Source organism: Amblyomma maculatum, chromosome 1 (genome assembly GCF_055883805.1).
Source record: "Amblyomma maculatum isolate TAMU_Amacu chromosome 1, ASM5588380v1, whole genome shotgun sequence".
In the NCBI taxonomy this organism is placed as follows: Eukaryota; Metazoa; Arthropoda; class Arachnida; order Ixodida; family Ixodidae; genus Amblyomma; species Amblyomma maculatum.
Window position 1 is genome coordinate 136,228,227 of NC_139344.1, and position 15,157 is coordinate 136,243,383.

The window sequence follows — 15,157 nt, forward strand, 5'->3', positions numbered from 1 at the left end:
CCACCTGGGGTTCTTTAACGTGCTCTGACATCGCACGGAACACGGGAGCCTTGCTTTTCGCCTTCATCGAAAAGCGGTCGCCGCGGCCGGGATTCGATCCCGCATCCTTGGGCACAGTAGTCGAGCGGTCTAACCACTGCACCACCACGGCGGGGGGCTTGACGCCTGTAGATTACGGTAAGTGGATGAGAGCTGACTCGTGACTGTTTCCATGCGTACGCGAAAAAAAGGAAGGGTGGAAATCTGTATTCGTAACCTCAGTGTTCAAATAGATTTTTTTTTTTTTCGCCTTTTTCACTTTTGCCTGTTTTATGTGTGTGAAATCCCGGAATTCTCTTTGAAACCAAATATTCTGTACGAGCCGTGCGAATTGTCCCAACTCGGGTGAATTACAAAATTATTTACCCTCAAGCATTAGATGTCCTGCTGCCTTTATTGCGCGTTTTGTTACTCCCTCATAGTTAACGAAAATTAAGCCGCGGTTTAGCTTGTCTAAGCACGGTTACACACGCAGAAGCAATGTTAGCACTTGTTTAGCTTTGCTTTTCCACATCTTGCCATGTTTAGGCGAGTGCTTCGTTTAACTTTGCTTCTACGAAGGGCAGCGTAGTCCGTGAAAAAACCCGCACGGCGCAGCAGTGTGTATATTTATCTGTATTTGTGTGGTATTGTCTAAGCCGTCAATAAAGAAAAAAATATATACGAGATGGCGCAGTGGTCTAATGTAGTGACCAGCGACCCCCGGCCTGGGGTCGAAGCCCAATCCCGGCGAGCCTTGTCTTTTTCTCGATCAGTTGCTCGAAGGATGTTTTGGCGTTAAAAATTAAACCATGCTAAAATTGTAGACTTCATTTTTGGGTTTAGTACTTTTCGGTCGGAGTGGCGCTACGAGCGGTTGTGCAATTCAGTGAAGGCGTGCCCCTTCTCCTAAACACACACACACACACACACACACACACACACACACACACACACACACACACACACACACACACACACACACACACACACACACACACACACACACACACACACACACACACACACACACACACACACACACACACACACACACACACACACACACACACACACACACACACACACACACACACACACACACACACACACACACACACACACACACACACACACACACACACACACACACACACACACACACACACACACACACACACACACACACACACACACACACACACACACACACACACACACACACACACACACACACACACACACACACACACACACACACACACACACACACACACACACACACACACACACACACACACACACACACACACACACACACACACACACACACACACACACACACACACACACACACACACACACACACACACACACACACACACACACACACACACACACACACACACACACACACACACACAGTGAACATTCGTCTACCTCCCGCAAGGTCACGGCACACAACTCAAGTGGGACCTGTAACCGCTTGGCTCCCACGTTCACTCTGTATTCTCTGAAAACTCCCTCTTCTAAGATTATAGTGCTTTTGCCTGCTTTCTCAAGTGTAGCTCTTATGTCGGTTGTTTCGGAAGAGTTCGCCAAATTCGGTGCCGTCATTTGCTCCACTGAATGCCGTGAAGTACGCAGTAGCTTTTAGGCCCCCTTGCGACAAGCAAAGAACTGGCACACCCACAGAACCACTGACGTGTCGATGGCGCCGGAGTATTCAATGCGGGGATACTGAGTAAACAAAACAAAAGCTTTGGAGTGAGTCTGCCTTGTCATCCTTATTTGCATGCTTTTAAGTGCTATGCCCGCCGGGGAAAGGGTGTGTTTTGTAAATGGGACTAGCTGGCTCAGTCGTGGCGTATAGTTGCGTTTGCGCCGCGCAGATAACTGCTGCTGGGCAAGATTTATTCAAGTCCCAGATATCAGGAGAGCCAAGTGCCCTGGTTTACTACTGAAAGCCGCCGGAGGAAAGAAAGAACAAAGCAATGGGAATGAAGCGCATTTATGCGTGCTTGGGAAGAGAGGGGCCGAGAAATCGAAAGAAAACATCGTGTTCAGCGAGAATGCCGCCGGCCTATTTTATGCCGGCAGAGAAATTTATGGGCGGCCTTGCGTTTCCTACCTGTTAACCCATTTAAAACCGGTTAACCGGTTTTGCGTGCGAGTTGCACTCATAAAATACAAAGTCGGCTCCGAAAGTCGCCCGGAGGCCCGAGGGTGGGCGTCACCTGGACAGGGGAGACACTCGCGGAGACGCCGATATAGCCGCCGCGGCCGAGGGCGTCCGATCGCCATCGCGACGGCGGCACTGGGCCGGCAGTGAAGGTTAGCGGAGAAATGGATTAAAGGTTTAACGTCCTGCTGGCGACTGTCGCGGGATGGCCGCCTCGTGGGAAGACACTTTTGCCGATGCGCTGGCTCCTATTGCGCGCCGTTCTTATCGCAGTAGGCAGATTTGAAATGGAATCTTGGAACATGAATCGGCGGCAACCTTCGTCGACAGACGACACGGAAATGGCTCCATTATTTCCTCGGTTGTTTGTTTTTATTGGAATACGTTCAGCGAAATGGCCTTTTCCGTGAGCCTCCGCGGCGCATGCAGCATTCGCATGCACTGAGGTCTGACGGATGCCGTCGTCACCGTGGCACTGTTTACACTCCATTCGTGCGGGTGCGCAATTCCACTGTCATGCCTTCTGCAAACCAGTGGCCTTCTCATCTGTGAATAAAATGTATTTGCTTGAAGAGCTGGCCAGTTATGCGCGCAGTAGCTGTTATGCAGTGTTAATGAAGGGCTTTCATGGGCTGCAGTCAGCGATGCAGTGAAAATGATCCGGGATCTATTTTATTCCAAATATCCCTTCATGGCGGCCTCTTGCGCCATAATCTGCGGGCCAGGGTGACAGTTGCCTTCGCGGTTGTGTGCTTCAAACGCTTGTCCGCAGTTTGTCAAAGCTTTTTGACCCTATAGGTCTGCTTGCCTTTCGCAGTGCATGACATGTCGACTTGGAGATGTCGATTTAGGGACGAGGTTTGCCCAGTGGGCTGACTCTCTTTTTTTTTTCTTCGAGCGCGTGTTCGCCTCGCCGCTAATAGTTGCTCTCGAAGGCGAATGTAGCCCGCCAACGTTTTGGGACCGAGGGTGTCCTTTCAGAGCGGAGTCGTGGCTCCTGGCCGGTCGCTGGTAGTGGCAATGTACTCGTATATGGAGCGCAGTTATATAGCTGCACGTATCATTCGCCGTCGGTGCGTGGCTCGCTCTTGGCCAGATTGTGGCGAGCTGCTGTTCGTGCAGGCGGCGCGTGCGAAGAAATCTGAAATTGCCTTCGCAGCCCTCTTCTCAAATCTGGTTTCATTGTGCGCTGGTTTTCTGCCGGGCGATCATTTTCCTCGGTTGCCTGCCTCACTTGATCGCCTGCTTGCTGCACCGCTTTGCGGTGTATACGGCGCAGGAAAGGAATAAACTTAGAGCCGGCGAATGGCAGCGACCGGGATGATTTGCGCTAACGTCTGCCGTGAGTCTTCCGGGAAGAAAGAAAATAGTCTAATACATTTTCGAACAATGACTGTGCCGGCTCTTAGCGGCTTTTCCTTAGGTAAATGCAAAATATTACAAGAGGTGGTCTCGAAAAAAAAAAAAAGAAAAAGAAGATTAGTATCTAAATTTAGTGGCTGTAGGTGCACGGATGCTTCCCTGTTTGTTCATAGATTACAAATGTGGAAAGAGCATTTTCTCGACATGACAGTGTTTTTCGTGCTATTGTTTCCCGAGAGCGTATGATTTTCAGTGATTAAGTGCGCGGCCAAACGGAAAGTTGATTGTGGCGAAGTTTGTCATTTGAACATTCGCTTTATTGATAGCGCAAAGGCAGCGTTAGGCATTAGCTGCTGCAAGAAGGGACACCTGCTTGTGGCATAGCGTGTTTTTCTGCGACACTGGTGTGTCAAGAGGGTTGCTCGCTGGTGGGGATGCTCAGAAGAACCAGCGTTTATGCAACCAGGAAACGCCAGGGCCACCTCCAGAGTGGTCGAGAGCAAGACTCCGCTGCGACCATGTTCGCGACTCCCACTTGCGCATTCATGCGAGAGACTCCGAAAGTTTATTGTATGACTGATCTGGCGATTCCCTCGGCGTTTGCGTGGTAGCTTGAGTGCAGCGATACTTCACGGATTTTCGTCCGTCATTCTGTTGGTTAACCTCTTTCGATATAGGTTTATTTTGGAGATTGCTGACACTGGCCGCTTGTCTTCTACCGACTATACGATGTTCAGTCTGGGTTTTGTTCTGTAGTTCTGTGTTTTGTATGGGCTATTGGAACAGATATAGAAGTTGATATGGATTTATGTGCAGAACACCATGTGGAGCCGTTTTGCATTAAAAAAAAATATAAACGAATTAACGTGCGTGTGTGTTGCGTTCGCGTCTTTTAGGTCTTGCACCCTTCAAAGCGAACCAGAGTCACGGCTGCTTCGACCGAGTTGGCAGCGAGCGCTTTTCACCACGCGTTCATATCCCGCGCTGTTGTCCAAATAATGGCCAAGGCGGGGTAAAAAAAAAAAAAAGGAAAAAAAAAAAAACCCCTTTCGCCCCGCAATGACCTGCAGCCATACGAGCGGCGGCGGCGGCACTTTTCTTGTATATGGCGCCATACTGTGCGCGTTTGTTTCGTAACTGACCCATATACCGGCGGCTTTCTAGTTGTGACCAAACTATGGAAGCAATCTCTTATTACGTGGGCCGTCCGCGAATTTCGCAACCGTGTTTGCTGAGCCGCGCAGCAGGCAGGCGCATTCTGACCGCTTCTGATTCCGTTCCGTACAATCATTGACGCGGCTCTATATATAGCGGTCGGGCATCTGCCGGCTTATTTGCAGCCAGCAGCGCGACGGGTGGCACGAGGCCTCGCAGCTGACGTATCTGTTTACGACACGAAGGGTAAGAATGGAATAAGCGTAAAGCTCACAGAACTCGCTTGTGTTTCAGTCCATTGCCATGCAGCTCGTTCAGGCTAGCTGGCTTCTCGTGGGTTGCCGAGTTTTCCAACTAGCGGCTTGGCTGGCAGATCTATGGCCGTTAATATATAATCCACATATACTGAGTGCAGCGCGGTACATGTTTGCTAGTCTCCATTTTTTTCTTTTCTGCGCAGTACCGTTTCGTGGCCCACTTCTTTTTAACCTCGCCTTGGTGGAAAGTTCCGCTGCGCGGGTAATTCCGTCCGCATAGTTCCGAGAGGCACATTGCGATTTAAATTAAACGTGGTTCTTGATTCATATCGCCCGCAGACCGTTGCGAAGAAAGGGCTTGATGTATTTCTTTTAATCAGCTTCTTGTTGTGGGCCGTAGATTACGTCGCCGTTCCCCCTCCCACACCGCGTCCTTCCGTGAGCGACTGCGGCCCCTCATGAATACTGGGAATGAGCGAGCGCGCAGCAAAGCGAAATGAGACGCCGATTCCTGTTTAGCTTAATACTCTTTCGAAAATGAATCGTTAAGTTAGCTTCATGAATAAATAACTGCCCTGTTTGCATTTCTGAGCCGTTCCCGGCGCACCTCGTCGCGGCGCACATATAATACTTGCCTCTCTCTTGATTCTCCCTGTTGGGTAAATGATGGTCTGGCTGTTCTCATCGTAGGGGAGAGGAGCGCGATTGTATCTCTTCTCCCCACTCACTGCCCGTTCTGGTCGCCATGGCAACGGAATTGCTTCGTTGTGCAGCTAGAAATTGTTTTTATGATCCGAGAAAAAGCAGTCGAAGGCCTTTCCCTCCGCCGTGGTACCGCGTACGCGATACAAAGACGAGGCCGCTCTGCCGCTCCTCCTCCGCGTTTCGCCGTGCGTCGCCGGGAGCAGCTGCGCGCTCTTTGCGCCATCTGGGGGCAGCCGCAACTACTGCACTGCGTGCGCCGCGTTGGCCGACGGAAACGCTGTTCCGCCGCGAAAACCACTGAACCTTCGCCTCTCCGACGCAAACGTGCAGTGCTCATTTCGCAAGTGGTGAGAAGTGTTGCTGTTTACACTGAACATCTGACCATAAGCACTGTTTGATTGCTTTTAATTCGTGGATTGAAGAGAGACTGTTTCAGGATGGCCTTACGGAGTTGATGCCAGCGGACGTAAAAATAACAAACATAATTATAATCCCGTCTGTACCCACAACACGAGACAGTCACCTGCCGTTGTCTTCTATAACACTACTAGGCGCCCACTGCAGCCTCCCTGTGAACACAAACTCCCCAATCTCATCCGTCCACCACTCCTTCCGCGTTTCTTTCTTCATTTGCGTTCTTTATTCAGCTACCCTATCGCAATGGTTAATTTGGTTTAGTTGTAAGCCCATATGCGAACACAGCTGTGCCTTATGCACGCAACGATTTAGGAAGGTGTGTTGTGGGGACATAGCGTTACCAAGGTTTGAGATCTCGGGAACCGTCCAGGGCCTCGTGGCCACCCAACAGTACACCGGCAGTTACGGATGAAACGCGCTTCACGTTCACACTGGTGGTTCACACAACCTAGGGTTGCCCATTGGTTTGCGTTGCCCCGACCTGCTAAAATCACGGACTCCTTTCGGCGCGGCGCCCATGCGGGTGGCGGCGGTTCGAAGGGTGCGCGCAATTTTAGCACTTACGGTCTTAACCAGGTCGTAAAATTAACGAAGCCTCCATAAATATGTAGGACGCTCGAAACTAGGCTTGTTTGGAACGAAGCACGACGGAAGTTGCCCTTGAGCGTGCTGCAGGATTTCCGCTCGCTGCGGGCAGAGCGCCATCGCTGCCGCTTAATGTGCCCGCCCGATCGGCCGCCATGAAGCAGCCCTCACCGTATGGAGGTGGGGGCTGAAAGGGTCGCGGAATAATGCGTCGCGTACTTGAGCACGTCTATGTGGTTTTATTTAACGCAGGGACAGCTTGGTGAGGAGTTTCCGCGCTCGAAGCTGAACCGTATGTCACTGTGGCTTGTCTCTCTTGATTGCGCAAAACAGCCGGCATGCCAATTTCCTCCGATGGCGCAACGCAAAGGCTTCGTACACCCGTGACGGCGGGACGTATCGCCGAGGTCGCAGTCAGCAAGCTAGCGAAGTTGAGATAAACGTCTTTCACGGTGTCCGCTTACTTTTTCTTCACATCTGCGCGGTTTTATTACAGTCTCCACCATTGAAAGCTATAGCTGCACACTTAGACGCGAGCCTTATATTTTCTCGCTTTCATCGGAATGGTTCGTTGCGTTCGTTTTTCTTCTTAACACGTGTTTCAGCTGCACAACTGGTAAAGCAATATTGCACCGAAATCAATCGTCAAAGCGTCGTTTATAGCTTCAGTTCCTGAAGTTGTCGTTCCTTTCCTATGCACTCTCTTGTTTTGTCGTTTATGTGCTTGAGGGCATTCTCCCCAATAGCGATTACCTTCGTTATCTTTGCAGACATTTCATACGCCCAGTTTTGGTGACGAGGAGTTCGAGATTCCACCTATCAACCTGCAGAACGTGGGCGGTCATACGCATCCCGACGAAGCAGCCACGGCGGAAGTGGTCTACGGGTCACAGGTGAGTTTGCGCTCTCACTGTAAACTCGACGACACACGCGAAAACGCAGGGCTGCACGAGGCGAACGGCTAAGATCAATACTACTTGCACTGCTACCACCACCACCATGTTATCAGTTTGCGGTGACCTGCAACACGAAATGAGCGCTGGTGGCCTGAGTTGCTGCTGATTACCGAAAACAGTGCAGTACCTCGAAGTCAACTTTAAGTTAATACCTGTCCTTTGAGTGGGAATTTTAAACCCTCAGGGCCCCAGCACTGAAGTAACAGCGAAAAGCAGAGGTCCCTCTTTTGACCGTCCTCATTGCTGTTCGGATTTATAGCTTGGTTGCCAAATTTCAGACCCTTTTGTGAGTATATGTCTCATCTCGCCTTCCTTGGTGAAGCAAGGTGCAGAAGTGTTTTGCCTATACCGCAGTCAGTAACGACGCTTTTCGCACGAGGAGAATTCTCGCATTGTATTCTCCTCCGAGCTCGGCTCCTGTTCGAACCTATAGTTGTAAGACCCTGAAAGATATGCTAGCAAGGCGGCCATTGGCGTTGCTGAGCCGGTGCCGTCGTCTCTCCTATAGCCGGGCGGCCCGATGGCGCCGCAGACGAGCATGGCGCAGGCCCTGGGCTCCCCCATGGCAGGTGGAATGATGGAGCCCCCTCCGCAGCACTCGTACCCCGGGCCCCAAGACATGTACCACCACGCAATGGGCATGCCGCCGCCTCCACAGTCCATGCATTTACAAAGGTAGGTTTCCGGGCCATCGGCCCTCTCCGGCTCGCTCGTCTGCATCCGTGCGTTCGCGACCTGCCTGCTCGGGGTGGGTCCGGCAATCCAGGTGAGGAGACGGTCGACGACATTGTCCGCAGTGGGATCGGTGCACGGGCTGCCCTTTATAGTGTCACTGGAACAATCGGCGAGTTGAAAAAAAAAAAAAAAAAGCAAAAAATGGTCACGTCTGTTGTCGAGCGTTTAAAGTGTAGGGCAACTACAGTATTATTTTTTGCTGAGTTAACTCGTCTATTTGCAATGCGGGCTGCGGTCCTTTACTGAGACCGCATTGGGCAGCTTGCGAACAGTTACCGCAACTGACACTGTGTGAGCCGCGGTGTGCGCTACTACTGCCTTCAGCCGAGAGCTCTTGCGGTGCCTATCCCATCAGCGATGGGCAGCAGGCTAGCTCTACCGCGATGTCGCGCCGTGCTGAGACATAAACGTTGTTCCAGGCGCTCACATTTGATTATCTTGGCAAGCGGCGCCGAGTTGCCTGAGTACTTTTGGCAGCTTTTTACCCATTCAAACTTGCATGTCACACTTCAGTCTGGGATGTTTTTACCGACAATACAGGACAGGTCGGTCTGATAAGACAGTTATAATAATAAGAATTGTGTTCGCTCTTACTATGTGATTATGTTTAGCAGCACATTAGCAGCCAGCACCTCCAGGAACACAAACAAAAATAGTCAAATGAGGAGCTCGTGTTTGATTTTATCGTTGTTCGCAGCAAGAGGCAACTTCTCTTGTTCAGACATGCGCAGATAGCTCATCGGTCAGTTTTTTACTGCTTGAGATCATTTGGTGATCACGCGAAACGAGCGCTGATGGATCTCATACTGCGTCTACCGAGTCTCAGTGCCCCCTCAGAACACCCTGGCGGCGTGAATTCACTCGCCGTGAACATTGTGCCATGGGCGGTTCAGTTGCGATCAGCTAGAACAATGCGCGCGCACCTCTTCAAGGCCTAGATTTTTAGAATGTGTCGCAGTGTTAGGAATATTCATGCATAAAAATGCAGGCGCATGTATATCTATACTGCATGAACCATTGCGGCTTGTCCGCATGACTGGGCAGTTTCGGCTACTCGATTTGATGATGCGCTTATTTGCTGTAAAAATAATTTACAGTGCAAATGTTCATTAGGAAAGCACCGAGCAATTTGCGTGAGTAGCTTTAACGGCAAAAATATATAACCAGTGTTGAACCAGCATCCGGCGATCATGCTACATGTAAACTGCCATATGTATACAATGAAAAAGAGAGAAAAAAAAATCGTATTATACGAGATCAGCAGAAGAGAGAGAGAGAGAGCGATTATATTAAAGATGTTCTTTGCTAGAGCAAATAGAATTCGCGCATAATTCCTGCATGAACGCAGGTGACGCGCTTAATTTTTTAGAATTGAACACGCAGAGTTTAAACATTTTAGCGGAATTCTTTGTATCATTTTTAATTCATGGTGATAGCCTGCGACATAAATATTCGTTGAGAGAGGCGCGCATGGAATGCTATTTAGTAAAATCGCCCGTCACCTTTGATCGCTGGTTGTGGTGGACCGTTTCCATCAATGTCCAGACGGGCCGGAAAGGAAACGCCCTACTTAAGGGCCGTAACATTTCTGAAAAGAAAAACGAAAGAAATGCAAGAATTGGGCATCTCTCAGGGCGGTCAGTGTGGGCGGCAGTGGCAGCTGACTTGGCGGCGGTCTGATTACGTTGTCACTTGGCCGTTGGCACACTCTGAGTCACGTGGCTGGAGCGGTCCTAGCTACGACGGAACGCGGGCCAGCGTTGTCGACGTTCGCCATCGCTTTCTGTCCATCGGGGCACCTCCTGTTCGCTGACTGGCCGAATGCCACTCTCACGAAGCACGCCGGTTTTCGAGAGGCCCTCACGGTGCGATACATCTTTCTCTCGTCATTTTCCCAGGCCGTCTTTCTTCTCCCTTGTATTGCTTTCGTGACTACGCCCCTTTTGCGAAACGTCCGCTTCGTCGTGTCGCGCAACTAATGCCCCCCCCCCCCCCCCTTTTTTTTTTTTTTTCTTGCGGGCCGAACGCTTCCCTCGCCGTCGCTTTTCGACATCGCCTCTTTGCACGGTTCCTTTATTCCCGCTTACGTCACGTACTGCATACCACGCTTGCCGCGTTGTAGACTCAGCCGCTGCGCGATTGACCTTGCTTTCGAAGGCAAGCTTTTTACTAACGCTGCCACGACGCACGTTAGTTTCCGCGCAGTTTCGTGTGTGCAAATATGACGTGTGTCCGTTGGCGAGTTCGACAGGGGGCCCGCCCAAGGAGCCGGCCGCATTCGGGCTCTCTCTCGTTACGGGGTTATTGAACGCGCTCGTAAGCATTGTTTTGATGCGCGTTAGCTGATAGGGCGTTAGCTGTTTGCACGTCACGTGCCGTTTTGTACCCGGGCGAACCAATCGGCTTACATATCTTGCTGGTTTACTTGCACTCGGTGCATGTACAGTCTTGGTCAAAGTCCTGAAGCCAGAGAATGTTCGTCTAAACCGCAAAATGGAGCCGTGACGGCATCATTAAAGGCTGCTGGGACTTTAAAATGCTGGGAAATGGTCTCTCGTCACAGCAAGACAAAAATCGAATCACGGCTCTTCAGTCTTGTCGCATTCACACTGGCGACTCGCGGAGGTCGCGCGACTCGATTCGTCACAGAGGGAAAGTCCCGAACAAGTCGCCAGCGAGTCTTTTGAGGATGTCGCTCACTGACCGATTTCTTGCGACGCGACTTCAAGTCGCAGAACTCCTCAGCTAATCTGTGGCCCTTCCGCTTCCTTCCTATGGCGAGAAAATTCAAGAGTGCGTGCGCGCGTCAGTACGCACAGCGCACACAGAGCGCACACTGGAGGGTGCATTTCTATACTGTCTCTCTCTCTCTCACACTCTGCGTGCGCGTTAGTCAGCTACCTTACTAAAATGAACAAGCTCGGTTTCGCAACGCCTCTTCGGCGAAAGAGAGGCTCCACACCCGCACGATTGTTTCCAGTGACCAGGGAATTTACAGAATCAGCTGATATTGAAAACGTATTCTCCAAACGCCTAGGGCTGACACTTATATTGTTTGCACGGGAAAAGTAGTATCCCGTATATTTCAAATGGTCGTTTCCGTCCGGCTGCAACCCACATAGGTCATCGCCATGCAGCCCCATTGCCCGTGCACCGCTCCCGCTGGCACCTTCATTTTCTTTCTTAATTTGGTGGCCGGTTGTTTCTATTGTTTTGAACGTGGCGAGTAGCTCAACACGATGGAGTGCCTTCGAAATTGGTCGAGAGCGAACTTAATAGCGTGCGGCTTCGAATTTGTTTGTTTACGTGAATGACTTGGGGATTTGGCCGTTGCTGGCTGGCCGCGCCAATCCAGCGTCACAACACCGAGTATTTCTGGGCTATTTGCAAGGGTGCGGCAGTCTTTAAAACAACCTTGCGTTCCTCACGCACTGTTTTCAGTGTTTCGCACGTTAGGCACATCGTTTTTCTTCAGGCATTGATAAATCGCCTGAACGTTAGCCTTTCCAAGTTTCCTTATCATCTGAAATTAGAGCCGCTGTAATGTTTCCCTAAAACTATTTCATTTCTGTGGAGCATCGCTAGCGATAAGGCTATCATGAATTTTGGCGTCACGCGCGCAATGTGTGACAGGCGCAAGGGAATAATTTCCTTTCGAAGTGAGAACGTTCTTGCTCATTAGCAAACACACTTTTAGCAAGTAATGATTTTTAATTAATGTTAGAATTTTATGCACCCAAAGTGCATAAAATTCACCAAAGTGAATCAATAAATAAATCGTTGCTTAATCGTTACGTGAGTCAGGTCGGTAGGTGAGGTTAGGAAATTCGTTTTGCAGGTTTTTTGGGAGAAGCCTTTTCCCTGCCGTGGGCGTAGCCCAATTGATGATGATGATGATGATAGTTACTTTATAATTGTGTACTCTGTAGTAGAATACAAAACAGCACTTACTGCGTGTGTATTACTCCTCTGAGGAGTAAACAGAATCAGTTTTTGATATTTGAATATACCAAAAACAACCCAAAGGCATCAAATTCCTTTAATTTGGTCTGGTAGTTAACTGTTTACATAGGTATCCAGAAAAGCCTTAACAGCGGGCTATTTCATGTCAAGGAGAAAATGTGTGCGGCGGTTGCTGGAGACTTGAATTGTATACGACTATATATAGTGCTGCGTGGAAGTGAAGCGAACGCTTGCGTTAAGCGTTACGTGCAATTCCCAAGCTTGTTTTTACGTAATGGATTTACGCACATATTTAGAGAATATATAATGCAAGCATTTTCTCCTTGATTTTAGCCCTGCTATAATGTTGCCGTGCACCGCACATCGTCACTTAACGAGAGATCAGAACTTTTCCGGGCATGAAGACATGGCATTGTACTTAAAGCAATGATATAGTGCTTAGAATAGCATTACTCCAAGTACCATGTCATGTCTTATTTCTAGTCGCAATGCAAAGCCTAGTCTATGCTTGTGAATGCAAAAACAAAAAGGACATGTTATAGCTTTTTTCTTATTTCTTTTTAGTGCAACAGCAGGCTTAGGTCCCAAAGTGTTCGATTTCGCAGTGGCCGCCACTCAGTGAAAACACTCGTTCTTCTCTGTATGCTGGTGCTGGGAAACAATTATACAAGAACTTATGTGAAGCTTGAAAAAAAAAAAAAAGCCCTCTATGGGAATTTCGCTACTGTCATGTTGTGGGCAGTCGCCTTGCCCTGGTGAGTATGGTTCTTAAATGCGCCCGGATTACGATTCCAAACTCACGTTAGCCAATAAGAAATTCAAGCCTTAATACTCTAATCTCTTGCCATGGTTCGTGATTGCACCTCTGATGCAGCATCAAGGTCCAACAAAAGCACTCGTGTCTGCGCTTATTGCGGTACACGCCACTATTGTGACCAGTGACCTGTTGATTCACTGCGGCATTGTGTGACAGTTTTTGTTTTTTTTTTCCATGGGGGTGCCTTGAAGGGGCCTCACCACGGGCAGGAAACAAGCTAAAGTTAAAAGAAAAATATCGGCAAAATTAACACTGTAAAAAAAGAAGAAAAAAGAAACCCGGCCGCGGCTTAGCTCAGCTAAGCCCGGTTATATAAGCGAAAGCTTTGTTATTGTTGGTTATGCTGTTTTGCTGATCCAGGTTAGACACAAACAGGTCTGAGCTGAGTTTACAGAGCGGAAGATCGATTAAACATGGTCAGGCACGGTTTGCTGTGGGTTAACTACTACATGGCAGTCTGCGAACGTCAAGGAAACGCGGCCGAAGCAACGATGTCGAGGGCATTTTGAAGGCGAAGGTCGCTGGAGCAAGAGTGTAGGGAGGGGAATGGAAGGCTCGGTGCCATTGTGTGAGGCAATGTAGGATATTTGTGGAAATATGTACCAGTACAAATGCAGTTTGCCATGTGTGTACAGAAGCAGCAGCAAGTGTGCGATGTAGAAGCGAAGCAGTAGTAGAACAAGAGCGAGTGCCGTGGGCTCCGCGTGCCGCACGTACGAGGAAGCAGCGGGAGGCGCCAGCTCATCGCGCCGCACTTGAAGGTCAAATTTAACACGCCGATGACCTTGGCTTGACGGGGCTAGTAAAGCTTTCCCTTTAAAAGCTAGCTCATTTTCTTTACTAATTAGTATTCAGGCACATCTAAAAACATGATGACGTGGTTCAGGCGACCAGCTAGCCTTGCACAAACCGAATTTTAGTGGAAGAAGCTAGCTGGGACGCCACAAAAATGGGCAGGGTACTGTCGTGACGCTGGGGCTACGTCGACCCGGCCTTCACTTGGTAGCGTGCAGAGACTCGGGGTTGAAGTAGGATTGAATCTTCGAAGTTGGTGAAATATGTACAAGCAGGTTTAATGGCACTTTGAGAAACTTATTTACAAGATTATTTACACGAAAAAGAAGGGTACATCAGCAAAATGGCAAGCGTTAAGAGTTCATAGCGAGAAGCGACTGGATGAGCCGTTTACCCAGGGCTCAGAGCGACATTTCGTGCTCTGCAGCGTCCTTAAAACCCCCTATGTCCAGCCCCTCTCTGAAGATGCTGACCAACCAAATCCAGGGCACGCCCCTCAGATATCGGCATCCAATCGAACACATCACTGCACTGATGGTCTGAAGCACTGACTGGCCCGGCACTGTTTCGTTGAGCCTGGTCACTTGTTGGCGGGAAAAGCTTGGGAACGGCGAGGAGGTACATTTCTATTCTTCAGCCAAGAATCGATAGGCAGCTGGTTCCGGCAAGTGGATTTACTTCTCAGAAACCCAAGTACACGTGCGCGCCGCATAGGGCTCCCAGCATTGTCCCTTTTCGACAATTGCAAATCTTTCCTGCATTCCTGGGAAATTACTTAATGGCCGTATGCGTCATGCTCCTTTCTTGTCCTGCACGTCAGCGGACATGTCACTCTGTCGTCTCCCTTGGATAGGAGGCATTCATCACTGGAGGATAGCCCTTCTCGACTGGAAGGGTGAACAAAAGAAAGAAAGCACTTCCTGCTATTTCCCGCAGGGGGACGTTTCTTTGTGTTTTTCCAGACGTTCTCTTGACAGGGTCAATTTGGCATTTGCAGGTTGTCCACAAAGCAAAACAGGCTTACAAAACAGGATTCCTGGAAACAGGCTCACTTAGAGCCATTGGACCATCACCACATTTCCACAGCACTTATTCATGCCCACAGGCGAACAATAGAGCGCGCAAATGCGGATGCACGGTCGTAACAGTACGTAGGAAGCGCAGCACATTGATCAGTGTTGGACAGTGCAGGTTTCAACTTGCCACGTGC

The 15,157-nt window shown here is 49.6% G+C and overlaps 1 protein-coding gene across 16 annotated transcripts in view; it reads left to right on the forward strand.

The window, feature by feature from the left end:
* Positions 1-15,157, forward strand: part of LOC146204005 (TOX high mobility group box family member 3-like) — a 615,155-nt gene that overhangs the window by 585,262 nt on the left and 14,736 nt on the right. For 14 of the 16 annotated variants that reach the window (XR_014703941.1, XM_084589039.1, XM_084589037.1 and 11 more), the window contains 2 exons: positions 7,452-7,574; positions 8,146-8,312. Coding sequence is in view for 15 of the 16 variants with exons in the window: in XM_084589039.1 (XP_084445165.1) it covers positions 7,452-7,574; positions 8,146-8,312 (290 nt within the window). In the remaining variant the exon portion in view is untranslated. Of the gene's footprint in view, positions 1-6,840; positions 6,862-7,088; positions 7,248-7,451; positions 7,575-8,145; positions 8,313-15,157 lie in introns of those variants that run through there. The other 2 variants (XM_084589051.1, XM_084589052.1) reach the window with 2 other exon arrangements.